General features: G+C 27.6%; 3 protein-coding genes across 6 annotated transcripts; 2 read left to right on the plus strand and 1 right to left on the minus strand.

The window, feature by feature from the left end:
• The first annotated feature begins 279 nt into the window (after window positions 1–279).
• Window positions 280–7,835, plus strand: LOC126841933 (catenin alpha). 4 transcript variants are annotated; one of them, XM_050578746.1, is made up of 18 exons: window positions 282–607; window positions 676–865; window positions 1,379–1,545; window positions 1,630–1,839; window positions 2,076–2,261; window positions 2,328–2,531; window positions 2,668–2,697; window positions 3,694–3,809; window positions 3,879–3,996; window positions 4,086–4,335; window positions 4,422–4,622; window positions 5,812–5,963; window positions 6,035–6,104; window positions 6,172–6,236; window positions 6,304–6,485; window positions 6,578–6,818; window positions 6,968–7,090; window positions 7,163–7,831. In XM_050578746.1, exons 1-18 carry the CDS (start codon window positions 506–508, stop codon window positions 7,319–7,321), a joined length of 2,766 nt encoding a protein of 921 aa, XP_050434703.1. In that variant the 5' UTR covers window positions 282–505; the 3' UTR covers window positions 7,322–7,831. The 4 variants fall into 4 exon arrangements, with proteins under 4 accessions (XP_050434701.1, XP_050434702.1, XP_050434703.1 ...); XM_050578744.1 differs by having other exon boundaries at window positions 280–607; window positions 6,968–7,835; XM_050578747.1 differs by lacking the exon at window positions 2,668–2,697 and having other exon boundaries at window positions 7,163–7,830.
• A 493-nt stretch (window positions 7,836–8,328) lies between these two features.
• Window positions 8,329–10,213, minus strand: LOC126841946 (enhancer of yellow 2 transcription factor). Its single transcript, XM_050578767.1, has 3 exons — window positions 9,929–10,213; window positions 9,694–9,854; window positions 8,329–8,896 (listed from the first exon to the last, which is right to left on the minus strand). The coding sequence occupies exons 1-3, from the start codon at window positions 9,964–9,966 to the stop codon at window positions 8,796–8,798; spliced, it is 300 nt and encodes a 99-aa protein (XP_050434724.1). The 5' UTR covers window positions 9,967–10,213; the 3' UTR covers window positions 8,329–8,795.
• Window positions 10,214–10,348: 135 nt separating this feature from the next.
• On the plus strand, window positions 10,349–13,668 carry LOC126841945 (peptidyl-prolyl cis-trans isomerase FKBP8). Its single transcript, XM_050578766.1, has 5 exons — window positions 10,349–10,984; window positions 11,058–11,266; window positions 11,805–11,913; window positions 12,177–12,563; window positions 13,354–13,668. Exons 1-5 carry the CDS (start codon window positions 10,604–10,606, stop codon window positions 13,459–13,461), a joined length of 1,194 nt encoding a protein of 397 aa, XP_050434723.1. The 5' UTR covers window positions 10,349–10,603; the 3' UTR covers window positions 13,462–13,668.
• Window positions 13,669–17,046: the final 3,378 nt, after the last annotated feature.

Below are 17,046 nucleotides of genomic sequence, written 5' to 3' on the forward strand. Positions count from 1 at the left end.
GTTATTAACTACCAATAAAGAACACAATACTTTTAGCTAAATTTACGATTATTCGAAAAATTACCTACACCCGAGCTCCTCTATAAATAAATAGATATAACGTCCTATTAATAATAAACTGTGTTTTATTATTTGAAAATTATATTAGTCCCGCGTATTTATAACGTCTTTGGATTTTACAATAACAAACCGGGCGTCACCGATGATTCATTACTGACTCACCGTTTGTTAAAGTATATTATCAATTTCGAAGAAGGAATGTAAATATTTTGTAAAATTTTTGTCTCGTTTAATGTTAATAAATGTTGATATTGATGATATCATTCATTAGCCATCACATATTATACAGCTACGACTAATACGTTATCTTACTAATTTCCTGTAATATTCTACAGTACTTGTGGGACCTACAATTCCTTAAAAGTTATATCATAATTCTATCTATAAAACTTACATTTTAACTGTGTTTTTTGGTGCAATTTGTTGTAAGCTGCCAATTATAAAAATGACCGATCACTTCGGTCCAATAACGTTGAAATGGGATCCCAAAAATCTGGAAATACGGACAATGTCTGTAGAAAAGACTCTAGAACCACTTGTTTTACAAGTAAGTGTAATTTATGGCTGTATCAATAATATGTATTGTACATTTTGTGTATTTATAAATCTGGTTAGGTGACTACTTTGGTGAATACAAAAGGTACATCTCGGAAAAAGAAAGGACGTTCAAAGCGTGCTCACGTATTAGTAGCCGCTGTGGAAAAAGCTACTGAAAACTTTATTGAAGTTGGTGAACAAATTGCATATGAAAACCCAGATATTAAACAAGAAATGTTAGCGGCTGTTGAAGAAGTTAGGAAAACAGGTAAATTTGAATAAGTTATACATAGCGATAGCTTCACGACCAAATGGAGTAAGCGACATATCATATACTATTGGTGAAGGGTCTAAGTGACATTTTTAGGGAATAAACACCAATAGTATTAAAATATATATGAGGACCAAACGACGTCGGTTATTCTCTAATACTTCAAAATTATTAGTCCTAAGAAAAATGAGGTATAAGCACTACAAATTCAAATTATTTCATAAAATGGTCCTTAACACATAAGTAACAATTAAAACTAATTGAAAATAGTAGTCTTAAATACGACTAAATCTACTTATATGTAACTTTTAAAGTAAATTTTGAAACTTGTTCAAAAAAAAGTTGTTGGAGTTTGAAATTCAAAATAACAAATAATCCGTTTGTACTCTCCTGAAAACCTTAGAAAATGTCCCTTGCCCCCTTTTGTCGTGAACCCATCGATATACAGTACATTTTATACATTATTTTAAAAAGCATAATAATATGTTTAATGTTTTTTTGTTAATGTAGGTGATGCTATGAGTATTGCTGCAAGAGAATTTGCTGAAGATCCATGCGCTTCCGCTAAACGTAGTAATATGGTTAGAGCTGCTAGGAATCTGTTATCTGCAGTGACTCGTCTACTTATACTTGCTGATATGGTCGATGTGCACTTGTTGTTAAAATCGTTAAGAGTGGTACAGTCAATACTTAGATTGTTCGATTTTTTTGGTCATTGGCTATTTTTAAATTAACGCATGCATTTAACTTTATAATATTAGGTTGAAGATGATTTGGAGAAAGTGAAAAATGCTTCGAGCCAAGCTGAGCTTCTTGATAACATAAAAGTTTTTGGTAGAAGTGCCAGCGAACTTATGAGCCAAGCTGCAAAGCGTCAACAAGAACTTAAAGATCCACAATTACGTGATGATCTCGCTGCTGCCCGTGCAATATTAAAAAAACATTCTACCATGCTCTTAACTGCTTCTAAGGTATAAAATATAATTTGATTAAATTCTATGTACATATTTTATTTTTACTTGGACTCATTAAAGTTTTTTATAATAATTTAATTGTTCTTTAAAATAAATTAAAATTAAATTGAATCATTTTTATGAATTTGTAAACAAATAATCTATTGTACAAATGATTAATTATGAAATTATATCAACATGACTAAATTATTGTTTGAGGTCAGAATGAAATTGTAACAAATTTTTTTATTTAGGTTTATGTGCGCCATCCAGAACTTGCTGCAGCTAAAGCTAATCGTGATTTTGTATTAAAACAAGTCTGCGAAGCTGTCAATACTATAAGTGATGTTGCTCAAGGTCGCTCTGCAGCTGGAAATGATAACGGCAATCAGATTTATGATGGCCCGGGTGAACTGGCTGCAGCACTTGATGATTTTGACGTAAATATAAAAGAAAACTGACAGTACATTTTAAAATGTTTAAACAAATATTTGTTTAATGTTTAGGAAAGAATGGTAATGGATCCTTTAGTTTATAACGAAGTACGCACTAGACCATCATTAGAGGAACGTCTTGAAAGCATAATTAGTGGTGCAGCTCTCATGGCCGATTCTTCTTGTACTCGTGATGAGAGAAGAGAAAGAATTGTTGCCGAGTGTAATGCTGTACGTCAAGCATTGCAAGACTTGTTATCTGAATACATGTCAAATGTAAGTAGTATAACTTACATTATTATAATATTAATGCTATTTATAAATGCATAAATTTAAATTTAAACTTGTTTTTGAAATAATTTATATACATATCAAGTAACGATAATTATTTTGTTTATCTTGGTGTTTGCAGCAAGTGCAACTCCAAAGGGTCGGAAAAAGGGTATGGTTCATACTATAGACAAACTAGCCTTTAATGGAGTAGTCTTTGAATTTTACAACACAGTTTTTATTAAACCATTAGACTTCCCAATGTTACACCACTTAATTCACTGTAGAATATAACCACCATTGTATTTACCTATTTTACAAATATACGTGCAATATATGTTTTACCCTTAAACCAGTTATGCACACTTGATTGTTTCAAAAGTAGACTAATAATTAGTAATGACTAACAATTATTGTGCTTACAATATTATTATTCTATCAAAGTTATCTGTGTTTTACATAGCATATTAGAACTGAAGTGTTGAACTTAAATCTGGAATAAATTTAGTGCTATTTTCTCACATGAATAAGAATAAGAAAATTTGAGTTGTCTACTTCACCCCCATACACCAAGCAATTATGATTTAAAGGATTGTAATAAAAAAATTAATTAAAAAAATAAAATAATTGTTATTTGTATTGTTATGTTTGGGGGGGGGGGGGGGAAATGAGGTTTTGTAGTACTAAAAGTTAGTTTCTAAATTTTACAAATTAAATAAATTTAAATTTAAATTACTGTTTACTAATCTAAAACATTATGTATTTAAATTGACTGTCTAGTATTTTTTTAGATAATAATAATGTATGCATAATTTATTTTTTTAAATTAAAGAACAGTGATTTAAATTGAAACGGATGCCACACCTATTTGTTAGTTGTTACCTTTATAGTTCAATTTCCTTTTAAACATTTCAACCTTATAGCATGTAGTTATTACTTACTGTACTATACTATGATTGTATCTACATTATAAACAAGAACCAAAATTATATTTTTGTTTTTGTCTTGATTTTCTTAACTCTACAAGCACAATGATGAGTTTTTTTTCATTTTGCATGAATAAAAAAAGCACTGTGAGCATGTTGCCCATGTTATTTTATTTCACAAATTTATGGAAAAATTATTTCCACTCTTTTGATGTTATTTATTTTTTATTTATTTTAAATAGATGAGTGTAAAAGAGACTAGTGAAGGATTAGAACGGGCTATTGATCATATGTGTCGTAAGACTAGAGATCTTAGACGTCAACTTCGTAAAGCAGTTGTAGATCACGTTTCTGACAGGTAAAATCTATAATAGTAATTAGAAAACATTATACCATTAGATACAAATTATAATAAACACCATTTCAGTTTCTTAGAAACCAGTGTTCCATTACTAGTTTTGATTGAAGCAGCACATTCGGGTGATGAAAAAGAAGTTGAAGAATGTGCTCTCGTGTTTACTGAACATGCTAACAAACTAGTTGAGGTAAACAGATTTCTAAATTATTGTTATTTTTTTAAAATAAAAATGTTTTTATATTTATATATATCTATACATATATTTTTAATTTATAGGTTGCAAATCTTGCTTGTAGTATGTCTAGTAACGAAGATGGAGTAAAAATGGTACGCACGGCTGCTGCTCAGATTGAAAATTTATGTCCCCAAGTTATAAATGCAGCTAGAGTTTTAGCTGTTCGACCTCGTTCGAAACTAGCTCAGGATAACATGGATGTTTTTCGAGATGCTTGGCAAGCTCAAGTTAGATTACTTACTGAAGCCGTAGATGATATAACAACAATCGATGACTTTTTAGCAGTCTCTGGTAATATTAACATTTAATAATACATACAAATATTTATAAGTATTACCTAGCGTTATTAATAATATAATTTTTATTTTAAATTTTAGAAAGCCACATCCTAGAAGATGTCAATAAATGTGTACTCGCTCTTCAAGAAGGATCAGCTGATCCGTTGGACAGAACAGCTGGTGCAATCAGAGGTCGTTCTGCAAGAGTGTGTAATGTAGTGGCTGCTGAGATGGATAATTATGAACCAGGCATTTATACAGAACGAGTATTAGAAGCGATTAAAGTACTACGTGATCAAGGTAGGACACAATTTTAATTGTTGATACATTTTTAACTTATTATCTGACAGATTTATATATAATATTCTATATGCATTAGGGAATACGACAAACAGAATAATTGTATTTTATATTTTTCTTGAATTTCATAAATAGCTACAATGTACAAACCCAATTTTTTGGAACAAATACCGAAATACATTTTTTTCATGCTGAATCCAAATCGTGCTTCAGAATTTCTCTAGCAAGTCTAGTTATTTTATTAAAATGAGCTTAATTAACTAACTTAATGAACTGCTACTCCAGTTAGTTAGGTAAAATTAAAAATTACCGCTTTGAGTATTTTCAGTTGTATGTTTAAAAAAGTTATTTATAGTAGTATTTTATGTAAAATTAATTTCAAATAGTTTTTTTAAATTTTTTCTTTGCTAAATTCAGAACTGGCTTCATAAATAATGTAGACATTTTAGGTTTTTTTTTCTTTCAAAAGAAAATTTTAAAATTCTGATTTTTGTTTTTTAAGTTGTGTACAACTTCAAAATTGATAATAAAACAAATTGAGGAGCTAGCGAAATACTGAAGCCAAATTTTGATTCAACAAAAAAATTCCTATAAAATGTATGTACACTTATACAACATATAAATGTTAAATGTATGTATGTGTACAGTGTATTGATAAATTTAGTTGTAAAATGTAGAATATATAAAAATATGAATATTAACGTAAACTGATTTATACATTTTTGGCTAAGCTATGATTTTTTTAAAAATATAAACCAATTTGAAAAGAAGGTTTTCCTTCTTGAAATTCAGACCCTGATAGTATTGGTTTGGCTTGGCGCATATGAATCAACTTTAGAGGAGTGTTTAAAATCTTTTGGGATAGTTACTTTTATATTTTTTAATAAAATCATACTCAAATACTCATATTTTGAAATCTAGGTATTGATTTTTCAGATCTACAGATAAAATTGTTTTTATTAAAATTCCCTATTTTTCATAATCAAAATTAAAATATTTTAAACTAGCATTTTTTTTTTAGTTCTCTTTTATGCAACACACTAAGATAAGTTTCAGTTTAGCTTATTATAAAACTAAAATAATAGTATTTAGGATTGTTTTGGGCTTATATTTATAGAGTATTCCAACTTGTTTGTTTCAATAATTTATTTATTCAGTGTTTTATTTAATTTTTTTTTTTTTTTTGTAGTAATGCCAAATTTTGCTCAACGTGTCGAGTTGGCTGTAGATGCGTTGTCAACGAACCCTCCTAAAGAAGTGGATGAAAATGATTTTATTGACGCCTCTAGACTAGTTTATGACGGAGTTCGAGAAATTCGCCGTGCGGTTCTCATGAATAGGGTAAGCGATTTTTATTATTTGTAGTTGTATATATAAATATTAAAAATCAATGAATACCTAATTATTTACAGACCGACGAGGAGTTGGATCCTGAAGATATAGAGTTTGATGAACATTATACGGTTGAAACACGTAGTAGATGTAGGTTTATTTTTATTATATTTAACGTATCACCTAAAGAAATAATTAAAATGTGATATTTTTATAGCAAGCGCTCACACTGGAGAACCGTTGGACGAATATCCGGATATTAGCGGCATTACTACTGCAAGAGTAGGTTTTTAGCATAACAACTCAAAAATTGTGTGTAAATAATATTGATCTATTTTTTTTTTCATAGGAAGCCATGAGGAAGATGACAGAAGAAGATAAACAGAAAATCGCACAGCAAGTTGAATTTTTCAGAAGTGAAAAATTGAAGTTTGATCGTGAAGTAGCCAAATGGGATGACGCTGGAAACGATATAATCGTACTTGCAAAACACATGTGTATGATTATGATGGAAATGACAGATTTCACACGGTAAGTTTCTATTGATAAAATTGTGTCAAAAGTTTTTTACTAGGTAATAGGATATTAATGATTGTGTTTATTGTTAAATTATTTTTAAATAGTGGACGTGGTCCTTTAAAAACCACAATGGATGTTATTAACGCAGCTAAGAAGATTTCCGAAGCAGGTACAAAATTAGATAAACTTACTAGACAAATTGCTGATCAGTGTCCAGAATCTTCGACTAAAAAGGATTTATTGGCTTACCTTCAACGGATTGCATTATATTGCCATCAGCTTAATATTACTTCTAAAGTGAAGGCTGATGTACAAAATATTAGTGGTGAACTCATTGTCTCTGGGGTATGATTTTTTTAATTTATAATAATTTTTTTAAAAGTAGGAATTTCAAAATCATTAATAATTTCTTTAAATATTTACTCGTTAATTGTACTAAAAGGGCTCAGCCCGTATATTCGTAATAAATAATAATTTTTGTTCTGTGCTTCTAGTTGGATAGTGCTACGTCTTTAATTCAAGCAGCTAAAAATTTAATGAATGCAGTTGTTTTGACTGTGAAGTCTTCATACGTAGCAAGTACTAAATACCCAAGACAAGGAGCAGATTTACAAAAAGTATATACTATATTAGTTTGTTTAAAAAAAAATGCAATATTGGTTCTAAAATTGATTGTTATATTTGTGCAGCTCGTTGTGTGGAAGATGAAAGCTCCTGAGAAAAAGCCACTTGTGAGACCGGAAAAACCAGAAGAAGTACGAGCTAAAGTGCGTAAAGGTTCTCAAAAGATTGTTCAAAATCCAATAAAGGCATTAAGCGAATTCCAGAGTGCTACAGAATCGGTTTAAGACCTATACTAATAGGTCTTTACTAATATCTTTATTATTGTTTATATAACTACATAATTATAATTATACATTAATTAATCAAATATAATTAAATGCCAAATTAACATTGCAAAAATATAATTATGGTAATGCAGTGATGATATAATTTTTATATGATTGATAATACATGTTTTTTCGACACACATTTTGCCAAATATCATACTTAATATGACAAAACGCACCTTTTTTAAACTCTAAGAAAACTGTTTTTTTTTTAAATTACGTGTTTCTAATATTCAACATCCAAATCAGTTGCTGAATGTAGTTATCAGAAATGTAGTATTCATAAATTATAGATACATTTACTAGTTAAATGTTTAAGTGAAATAATGTTAAGTAATTTTTGTCAAGTAGTACACTAAAAATGTACTACGCTTTTTGATAATATTAGAATTTTCCTAATTAATTAAGAATGTAAATTTTTTATAATATTATTATTTATACCGTCCTTAGAGTAAACATTTTATGAACTTTTATATTAATATTATCTGTATTATTTTTGTTGCAATGTCATTCAATGTTTATTAATGAAGCTATACAAATATAAATAACAATGTGCTTATTATTTAATTGGTTTTAAAAGCAAAGCCTGTTAAAATTTTAGAACATTTAAATACAAACAACTATATCTGATTTATTATATATTTGTAATTATATTTGTCATATAATAATTTGTAATTTACCTCTTTAAATAATATTGATTGATTATTTCCCAGTTCATTTATGGCTTGATTATTGTAATAAAAGTAAAAGTTATGATAACATTTATATTATTTATTTTTATTATTTTTACTTTTATATTATATACTAATAATTTATACAAATTTATTGCAATAAAGGTATTTAATAACTTGATTCAACTCATTTTACATTTGTTCTACCTAAATGTATAATTATTTTTCTATTGGTATGTTTAGAGCTCAAAAATTAGTTAGATTACATCTAACTAATTATATAAAATGACTTAACATAATAACATTTTTCTTTACCAGCACTATTATAAAATATTTTTTTTATGATTATACTTCGATAAAAAATAATAATATTGGGTTTATGGAATTTTGGCCGGCTTGCTTCAGAGACCTGACGCTAATGAGTAATGACTATTAAAATATATTTTGGTTACCGGGGAATAAAATCATGATTTTATGTGCCTAAGAACCCTGTATTTCTAGCCACTTGACCACAGACTTGTAGAATTTTTAATTTATATAGAAGTACATAAATAAAAAATTACAGTTCAATTTTAAAATATTGTACTAAATTCTCATAAAAATAAAAAAATTTAAGTGTATAAACATAGACATCATAAAATTATAAAAAAAAAATATCTTCTATGTATTAACTTGAATTATTTACACTCTCGACCTTTTAGTTACATTAAAAACATATTTTACATGTTCTAAGATAAAAAATATTTTTTAAATTAAACTTTTTATGATTCACTGTCAGTATCATCGAAATATCCTGCAGTTTGTAACAAATGATTCTGCACTTTTACCTTCAGCTCTCTTTTTATTGTATCTGGTAACTTTCCTGTAAAAAAAAATGTATACAATTTTTTTATAAATGGAGTTGTATACAAAGTGTACATTATTTGTTAAATAATTTTGATTTTCTTCAACTTAACCCATAAGAATGGGATTAGACATACTTTATATATTAATTAAATTAAAATAGATTCTTTTAGAGAGTAATATTTAATTTTTAACTCAATTTTCTCTTTATTCTATTAAAGATGAAACCAATTGAAATTCTGATCTGGTTGGAAGATTGTCATCACTACGGTCTGTTCTAATACACAAATTGCAATGGCAATCAACAAATGCATCATACTATCCTAATCGCCTATTAAGCCATACCCCAAGAGCTTCTTAACTCAAAGACTACTGCTTGTATATCAGCTACCTGTATTTAGTCTAGTTAACACCTACTTGGGGATTGTAGCGTTATCATAGATTTATTGTGTTATATCTTTGATACAACACATTCAATTTAGTTTATTTCTTCTTTTTTTTTTAATGTGTTTTAAGGTCTTTTTCGTTACCTAGTAGTAGTTTGAGTACATTTAGAAGAATTTAATATTATTATACGGTCAAGACAATTTAGATTACTGTATGCAAATTCTTTACTGATATTTCTAAATCATCTCAACCTACCAGCCACCAGGCATTTACAGCAGTTGGATGAAAGAGAACAATTATATTTTATAGTAAACAAGTAAAATGTATAAAAAAAATGATATTATTGCTAGTTAAAAGTTGTATTAATATACATTTTGATTTATCAATTATTTAAATTAGTAGTTATTTAAAACTCAAAATACAACTTACTTCTAGCATCTGGGGCAATATCATTGAATAAATCATTTTCAGTTATTGACCTCACAGACTGTCCTTTCGATAATCGTTCCTTCAACTTTTCTTTACACAATATAGTAACTTCATCTAACCAACCTGATTCAACTAGTCTCCGACACAATAACGACTTGAATCTGATATAAAAAATAATTGAATTAAGCAAAAAATGTAAACAATATATTTTATTTTGTTGCTTTTGAATTATTACTTTTGTTCATCTTCAAGATTTACTTCATTTTGAGACATCTTTCATTCGTTAAGTTCTGTTTGTTAAATATAAGCTTAACTGTTTAAGTATTTCAACTTTATCTGATCATAATCCACCGTTTTTTATTGTTACCAATCTAATATTTACAATACAAGCAAAACACTTAATAACTACTTATGTTTTTCATAAAACTAAAAATGTAATATTTAATTATTGTATTTTATTAAAATTTAACTTAGTTCATGGTTATTTGTTTATAAATGAATTATAATAAGTTTACTGTTAACTGTTTATTAAATAATTTATTATTGATAAAAATTAATTGTCTAAATAATAGATAACAATATTATGATAATAATATTAAGAATAATTTTATTTGTCAAAAAATTCTTGTAACACGATTCATTATTTATAGGTTATAATGTAATTCTGGTCAGCTGCTGGAAAGGTGTTTCAAGTCCATGTAATCCTTATCAAAGTACATTTTTCTAAAATTTCTCATTATTCATTTAAAAATTGCATCCTACGGTCTATTGTCTGCAGTACTGTTATAATTGTACCGATATTACAAAAAACATTATTGTTTTATGTTATTTTAAAATTTTTTGTTATTTCTATAACTCACGTTCATTCTTTAATTCAGTATTTAAATTAAATAGGACTAAACTATTAACGATGGAAAATATCCAGCCTCAATCAAAACTGGAAAATTCAGTTTCTGATGAGTTGCCGAAATCGGTTATTTCCGATAGCATCGTCAACGAACAAGAGAGTACTCCAGTACTGTCAAATGACTCCAACATAAATTTGAACGACTTTGAAATCACAAACGAAGAGCCTGAGATAGTAGCCAAAGATAATGAAGAGGAAGAAGAGACATTTCAGGACATATTAGGATCTGGTGATCTTACTAAAAAGATAATTCGACATGGGAACAAAGATGATCGTCCAACTAGGGGTGAACAAATTGTAATTAATATGGTTGGAAAATTAGAGGATAAAGATGACGTTATTGAAAAATTTGAAAATAAAGAAATAACCTTGGGTGACTGTGAAGTATGAAATTAAAAATTATTTTGTATCTATATAATTATTTACTTAATTAATATGTAAATTTGTTTCTTTATAGGTAATTCAAGGAGTTGATTTAGCTTTAAGCCTGATGAATGTTGGTGAAATAGCAGTGTTAAATATTGCACCCCGATTTGGATATGGAGAAAAAGGATTGGAACCTGATGTGCCTGGTGGTGCAAAGTTAACTTATACTGTAGAGCTAATTAGTGCACGGCCAGAACTTCAGCCAGAAGAACTCACACCAGCTGATAGACTTAAAATTGGGTTAGTAAGATGTATTGAAACGAGTTTATATTTTATATTTTGACATAGTCGGATAATAAATAATAATAATAATGAAGCAAACAAAATAAAATCTACATAATAATTCTTCTTCTTCACCTTATCCAAAACGATTATGTAGGCCAGCCAAATATTCTCTTTTCTCAATCTATATTCATCACCATTTCTTTATTAATTTTGCACATCTCCCTTGTCTTTTATTTATAACATCCAGTCACTTCTTCTTCAGTTTAAACCACTGGCAAAATCAGCCAGAAAGCATGTAGGTGATCACTCCGTGAGTTGCATTTTTATAATCTATTTCAACTATTTTTTATAATCTTACCAAAGAATATATGTGTATAATTAGTGGCCCAAATTTTAAATTTGCCGAATTGATATTTTATGCCATGATATTGCCACTCAAAATTATTCTACGCTAATTTCACTTTTGCGTTTAACTACTTTTATTTCTTATTTATTTGTTGGCAATAATCCTCTTGCTAATATTTTTATATTGACTAAATTATGTTATGTTTAGGCAACAAAAGAAAGATAAAGGAAATTGGTGGTATTCACGTAATGAAAACACTATGGCCCTACACTTATATCGTAAAGCCATTCAATACTTTGGTGGATCAGGAGAAGTGGTAATTCTTTATTTTTACACTATTGTCCGTATTTGATGAAATAAATAACACACAGATAAAATATTACTGTAAAATTTGGAGACTTCAAAAAATGTGCCATAATATTAATTCATAATGTATTTGGATAAATATTTTTACCTTTTTTGAAGCCATCCTATTTATAGAGTATACTTTTTACATATCATATTATGTTTGTAATTGAAAGAGTTATATTTATTTTAAATTTAATCATTTTTATAGAAAAATTCTTACACTTTTTTTAGAACGATGATGCTTTGGAACAATTAATTCAAAATGAGCGTGTAAAAACTTTGAATAATATGGCTGTGGTTCACATGGCTATGAATAGTATGGACTTGGCACTGCAGTCGGTGGATAGTGTACTTGCAATTGATGCTATTAATGTAAAAGCAATAATGAGAAAAGGCAAAATATTATCTGACAAAGGACAGAATAGTGCTGCTGCCTATGAATTTAAGAAAGCATTACATATTAGTCCAAATAATAAAACTATTCAAAATTTATTAGCTAATGTAGAAAATGTGTTAGTCAAAGAAAGAGCACAAGAAAGAGAGCTGTATAAAAAGATGTTGGGACAAAAAAAAAGTGATGACAAGGAGAACAAAACTAATAGTAGTAATAGTACATCGGTAAGATGATTAATTTTACAGTATATTATGCTTTTCATAATAAGTAACAAGAACTGCCAAAATAGATATTGATTAATCGTTAATATATTGAATCACTAAAATAATCCAATTATAACTTCTGTGATATTGCTGTCATGGGCAATTAAATTGTTCTTATTTAACATCAGTAGTATTATAGTATATTATCAACAGAGAAGCTGCTAAATATGTACCTCACACACCCTAATCACAAAAAAAAAAATTGTTCCTACCTAATGAAAAACCAGAAAAAATAACACCATAAATAAACCTAATTATTGTAATATATTTTAATATTTAGCCAAAAAAAAAACAACTTAAGTGGCAGGTTTAAATTAAGCTGTGAGTTAATAAGCAAATAACCTAATCTAATCAGTTCACCTAGTTTTGATCGGAAGCTGATTAGGGCAACAATGTATATTTCTGTATTTAGTTTGTCTCATGCTTAGAAAATAAATCTGTCAGTAAATGAAAAAGCCACTTAAAAATGTGTGCTCCAATTACTCTACTAATTACAATACAACCCAAGTTATAATTTGACTTTTATAATTTTATTAATGTATGTATTTTATATTTGATACAGTAAAAATAAAGTGCACAAATTGTACTAAGATACTTTATTCTAGAACATCATGCTGAAAAAATTGTTCTTGTTTAATTGCCATCCCAAAAAAAAAAAACTATTATTGTAGATTAAATAAAAATGTATGCTACAATATATAAATAATACTATTAACTTACATAACATGAAAATTTATACTTTTTGTTTTAGAATACAACATTTATAATCAGCGGGATTGTTGTTGCTGGAGTAGCATTGCTCGGTGGATTCTGTATTTTACACAGTAACTACCCATTCGGTAAACTCAACATATTTTAAGTAATTATGGTTCAGTTTGTAAATCTCTTTTATCTAAACATTCTCTTACCTAGTTCATTGAGATTCTCTTGACCATTTTTATATACAAAGGGTTAACTTATAATAATAGTTGAAAATAATTGGATGACTGAAAAATCAATTTAAAAAATGGGGTTTAATATATATTTTAATATTTATTCAATTCCACTAGCTACCTTATTGTTATTTTTTGTATATAATTTAAATGGTTTAAATTGTTTTGTATTTACCAATTAAAGATATGTTTTTTATACTGTTATATTTTTGTTTTTATTTTATGTATAATATAAATTCTTAAATTACACCACTATTATCTTTGTAACTATTAGCTGTAGCTTGAATTCGACTGTAAAACACTAATTTATTATAAGCAAAAGTAATGTAGGTGTAAATATCTTTAAATTTGTTATTCAAAAGATTGTGTTTTGTGTAATTTTAAAAAATTAAATTATGCAAGCAATCAAGAAAGTCATAGTTTTCTTGAGTAAATAGTAGAATATCTAGGTAGAAACATTCTATTTTCTATCTATATTCTATCAATAACATGTACCATTGAATAAAACTAGAAATAATGAGACAATAACAAACAAAATTCTATGACTATTTTAGTACTCATCATGTGTACTGTGCGTAAAAGTTAAATGTTTTTTTAAGTATATACAATTATTTAGTTGTCAACATAATTTTTAATGCGAGATTGTTAAAAATTAATTGCTATTTAAGCTGTACACTTATATTATTTTGATAGACCTATTAACAATAATTAATTAATAATAGGTCTATGATTATTTTATACCATAATATTTAAAGTACTGTGTTGTAGATAAACGATTAATCTGTGAAGATGATTAATCTAATGTTTTATCGTTTTTATTAAATTACATATTTATTTTTCTCTAGTGTACCAACAAGTACCTCTTGATATTGTAACAAAAAAACATTACATTCGTAATTCGATTAGGTGACGTCATATATGTGTCATCCAAACATTCTAAAAACAAATGAAAATTGTTTTTTTCCATACCTACAACAGGTAGTCATTAATTATTTATAATAACTAATGATATTTATTACGTTATCGTTGCCACTTGGAAATGATTTTTTTTCAATAACACTTAGTCTGCCTAAACTTGAGTTTGGTTGAAGTATAGAGCTTTTAATATTTAGATGCCGTATCTAGGGTCAGAAGTAGTAATTGAGGATATACCTACTTACCATACCTAAAATGTAATTAACAATGTTTCTGGTGACTCATAACGTTAATATGAATAAACGCTGTGACGTGGTGATGTTTTCTTTTTTGCCGGACGAAACTATTTTTCTATTTGACAATGAATATCCACCCTTGTTTCGAATCTTAGTTGATAAAAAAAAAAGTTTCTTTTAGTCACTAACAACTGACAATAGTTGAGAGTTAGACTCTAGAATAGGCAAATAAGTGTAGGTACCTATGATTATTTGCATACAAATGTTATAAGACTCAATTTTTAAGAATTAAATTACCTATATACTAGCAATCAAATAGGTCAAGTTTTCTTGAGTAAATAGTAGAATATCTAGGTAGAAATATTATTTTCTATCTATATTCTATTAATAATATGTACCATGGAAATTGGAATAATACTAGATGTGACAGTTGTACGCACTGTCTTGTAAATGTATTGTAAACATTGTATTGAAGGTTATGATATAAATTAATTATTATTATTATTATTCAATGTTAGAGTATTATAAAAAAGTGTGTTTTTTTGTTTTTAAATTATACTAATTCAAATCATTATGAGTCTTGTTCTTATTTAATAATAATATATTATGAACACATAATATAACACACTAGATTTATAATCTACGATATCGTATATTAATAGATAGAATTGGCAATTTTTAATTTTCTTTCGATTTCTATTAGGTACTCTCTATAAGTTTTTGCCATTATAACCAAATCCCTCTAGAGTGTAGGTCTTGTGAGATCCTGATTTAGACATTTTGAACCGTAATTAATGAAAAATAAAAAAAGAATTCCCAAAATTGTTTTCCCCGTTTACTATTATAATTGTCTATTATACCGTTTACTACTACCACTAGGGTTCACTCGATTGAATAATAATACGTTTTTTTTTTTATTGATATTTTTCACACTAGTAATTTTATTAAATATAGCCTTCTAATACTTATAGTTTTATTATGATTAATTTTTAATTCGGGTGTTCCCAATTAGTTTATGTATTGGTAGTTTAATTTCATTATTGTTTACATCTGCTTATAGCAAACTGTACTTTATGTCTTCGGGTGTTTATTTAATAAAAACAACAAATATTTTTATTATTTATTTATAAATTGAAAATATTCTTATTAATTACTATTACAGGTACATGGTAATTTATATTGTGCCCATGTTTCGACTATTAGTCATACAAAATGAATTTGTATTGTATTGTTATAGACAGGGTTCCGTTAACCGTTATTTATTTGTTCAGTTCAAAATTATGCTCATGAACGTAAACTAGGAAGAACGTTACAATTTTTTTTTATCCCGAGAACGTTATACCGAATAACGTTTTTAATTTATTTGCCCCGAGAATTTCTTAATATACATTATATCGTTATACATATCGTATTATATCGTTACCTATACATATATTTGTTCGGAGAACGTCATTATGAATACTATTATATAGTTATACACCTTGAATGTGGAGAAAATAAGAGAGAACAGGTTGAGATGGTTCGGTCATGTTATGAGAAGAGATGAGACAGAGGCAGTGAGAGGGGTAATGAAGATGAATGTAGAGGGGAAAAGAGGAAGACTAAAGAAAAGATGGGTGGACGGAATACAGAGTGATATGATGATAGCGGGGGTGATTGAACGAAATGTAGAAGACCGAGCTCAAAGATGATATGGGTCATAAGAACATAACTTAAATTGTATATAAACAAAATATTTGTTTTTAATTTTTAACTTTTGGCCCCAAAAAAAGTTTTTGAAAAATTCAAAAAAAATTTCTAGGGTTAAAAAATAAAATAAATATATATTTTCTTAAAATGTGGTTAAAGTACACTTAATCAGAATTTTAACTTTGCAGGTTTCATGTCTATACCACTATCGGTGGTTAAATTACAGGGTCGGGAACATGAGGTGTTTTTGGATATTTTTTTTTTTAAAAATTGGTCCAAAAAAAATTTTTTTTGTTATTAAGGACCTATAAAGAATGTATAATAAAAACTTCAAACATTTTTGAAGTATAGTCGCACACCCATTAGGTTATTTCACGTGGAATGGCCCTATAACGTTCACCAAACATAAACTAATATTATGTTATGTTCTGGGAACTTTATTTTGGTAAACGAAATAATTGAGTTTATAACGTTATACCTACTTCGTTACGTTACGGAACCCTGGTTATAGGTATACAATTAGGAAATCTGCAACTTGAATATTTTGAATAATTTATTCTTTAAAATATGTTTTCTTTTGTTGCGTAAAAAAAAATTGTTCTAAAAATATTTCACAAAAATATATTTGCTACAAATAGTGTATATTTAAAGTGAATGCCTTTTATTTGGAGA

The sequence above is a fragment of the Adelges cooleyi genome, unplaced genomic scaffold (genome assembly GCF_023614345.1).
Source record: "Adelges cooleyi isolate 19-005CV unplaced genomic scaffold, UGA_ACOO_1.1 ACOO_flye_CR_arks_rails_tigmint_CR_PRNA_41, whole genome shotgun sequence".
Lineage (NCBI taxonomy): Eukaryota > Metazoa > Arthropoda > Insecta > Hemiptera > Adelgidae > Adelges > Adelges cooleyi.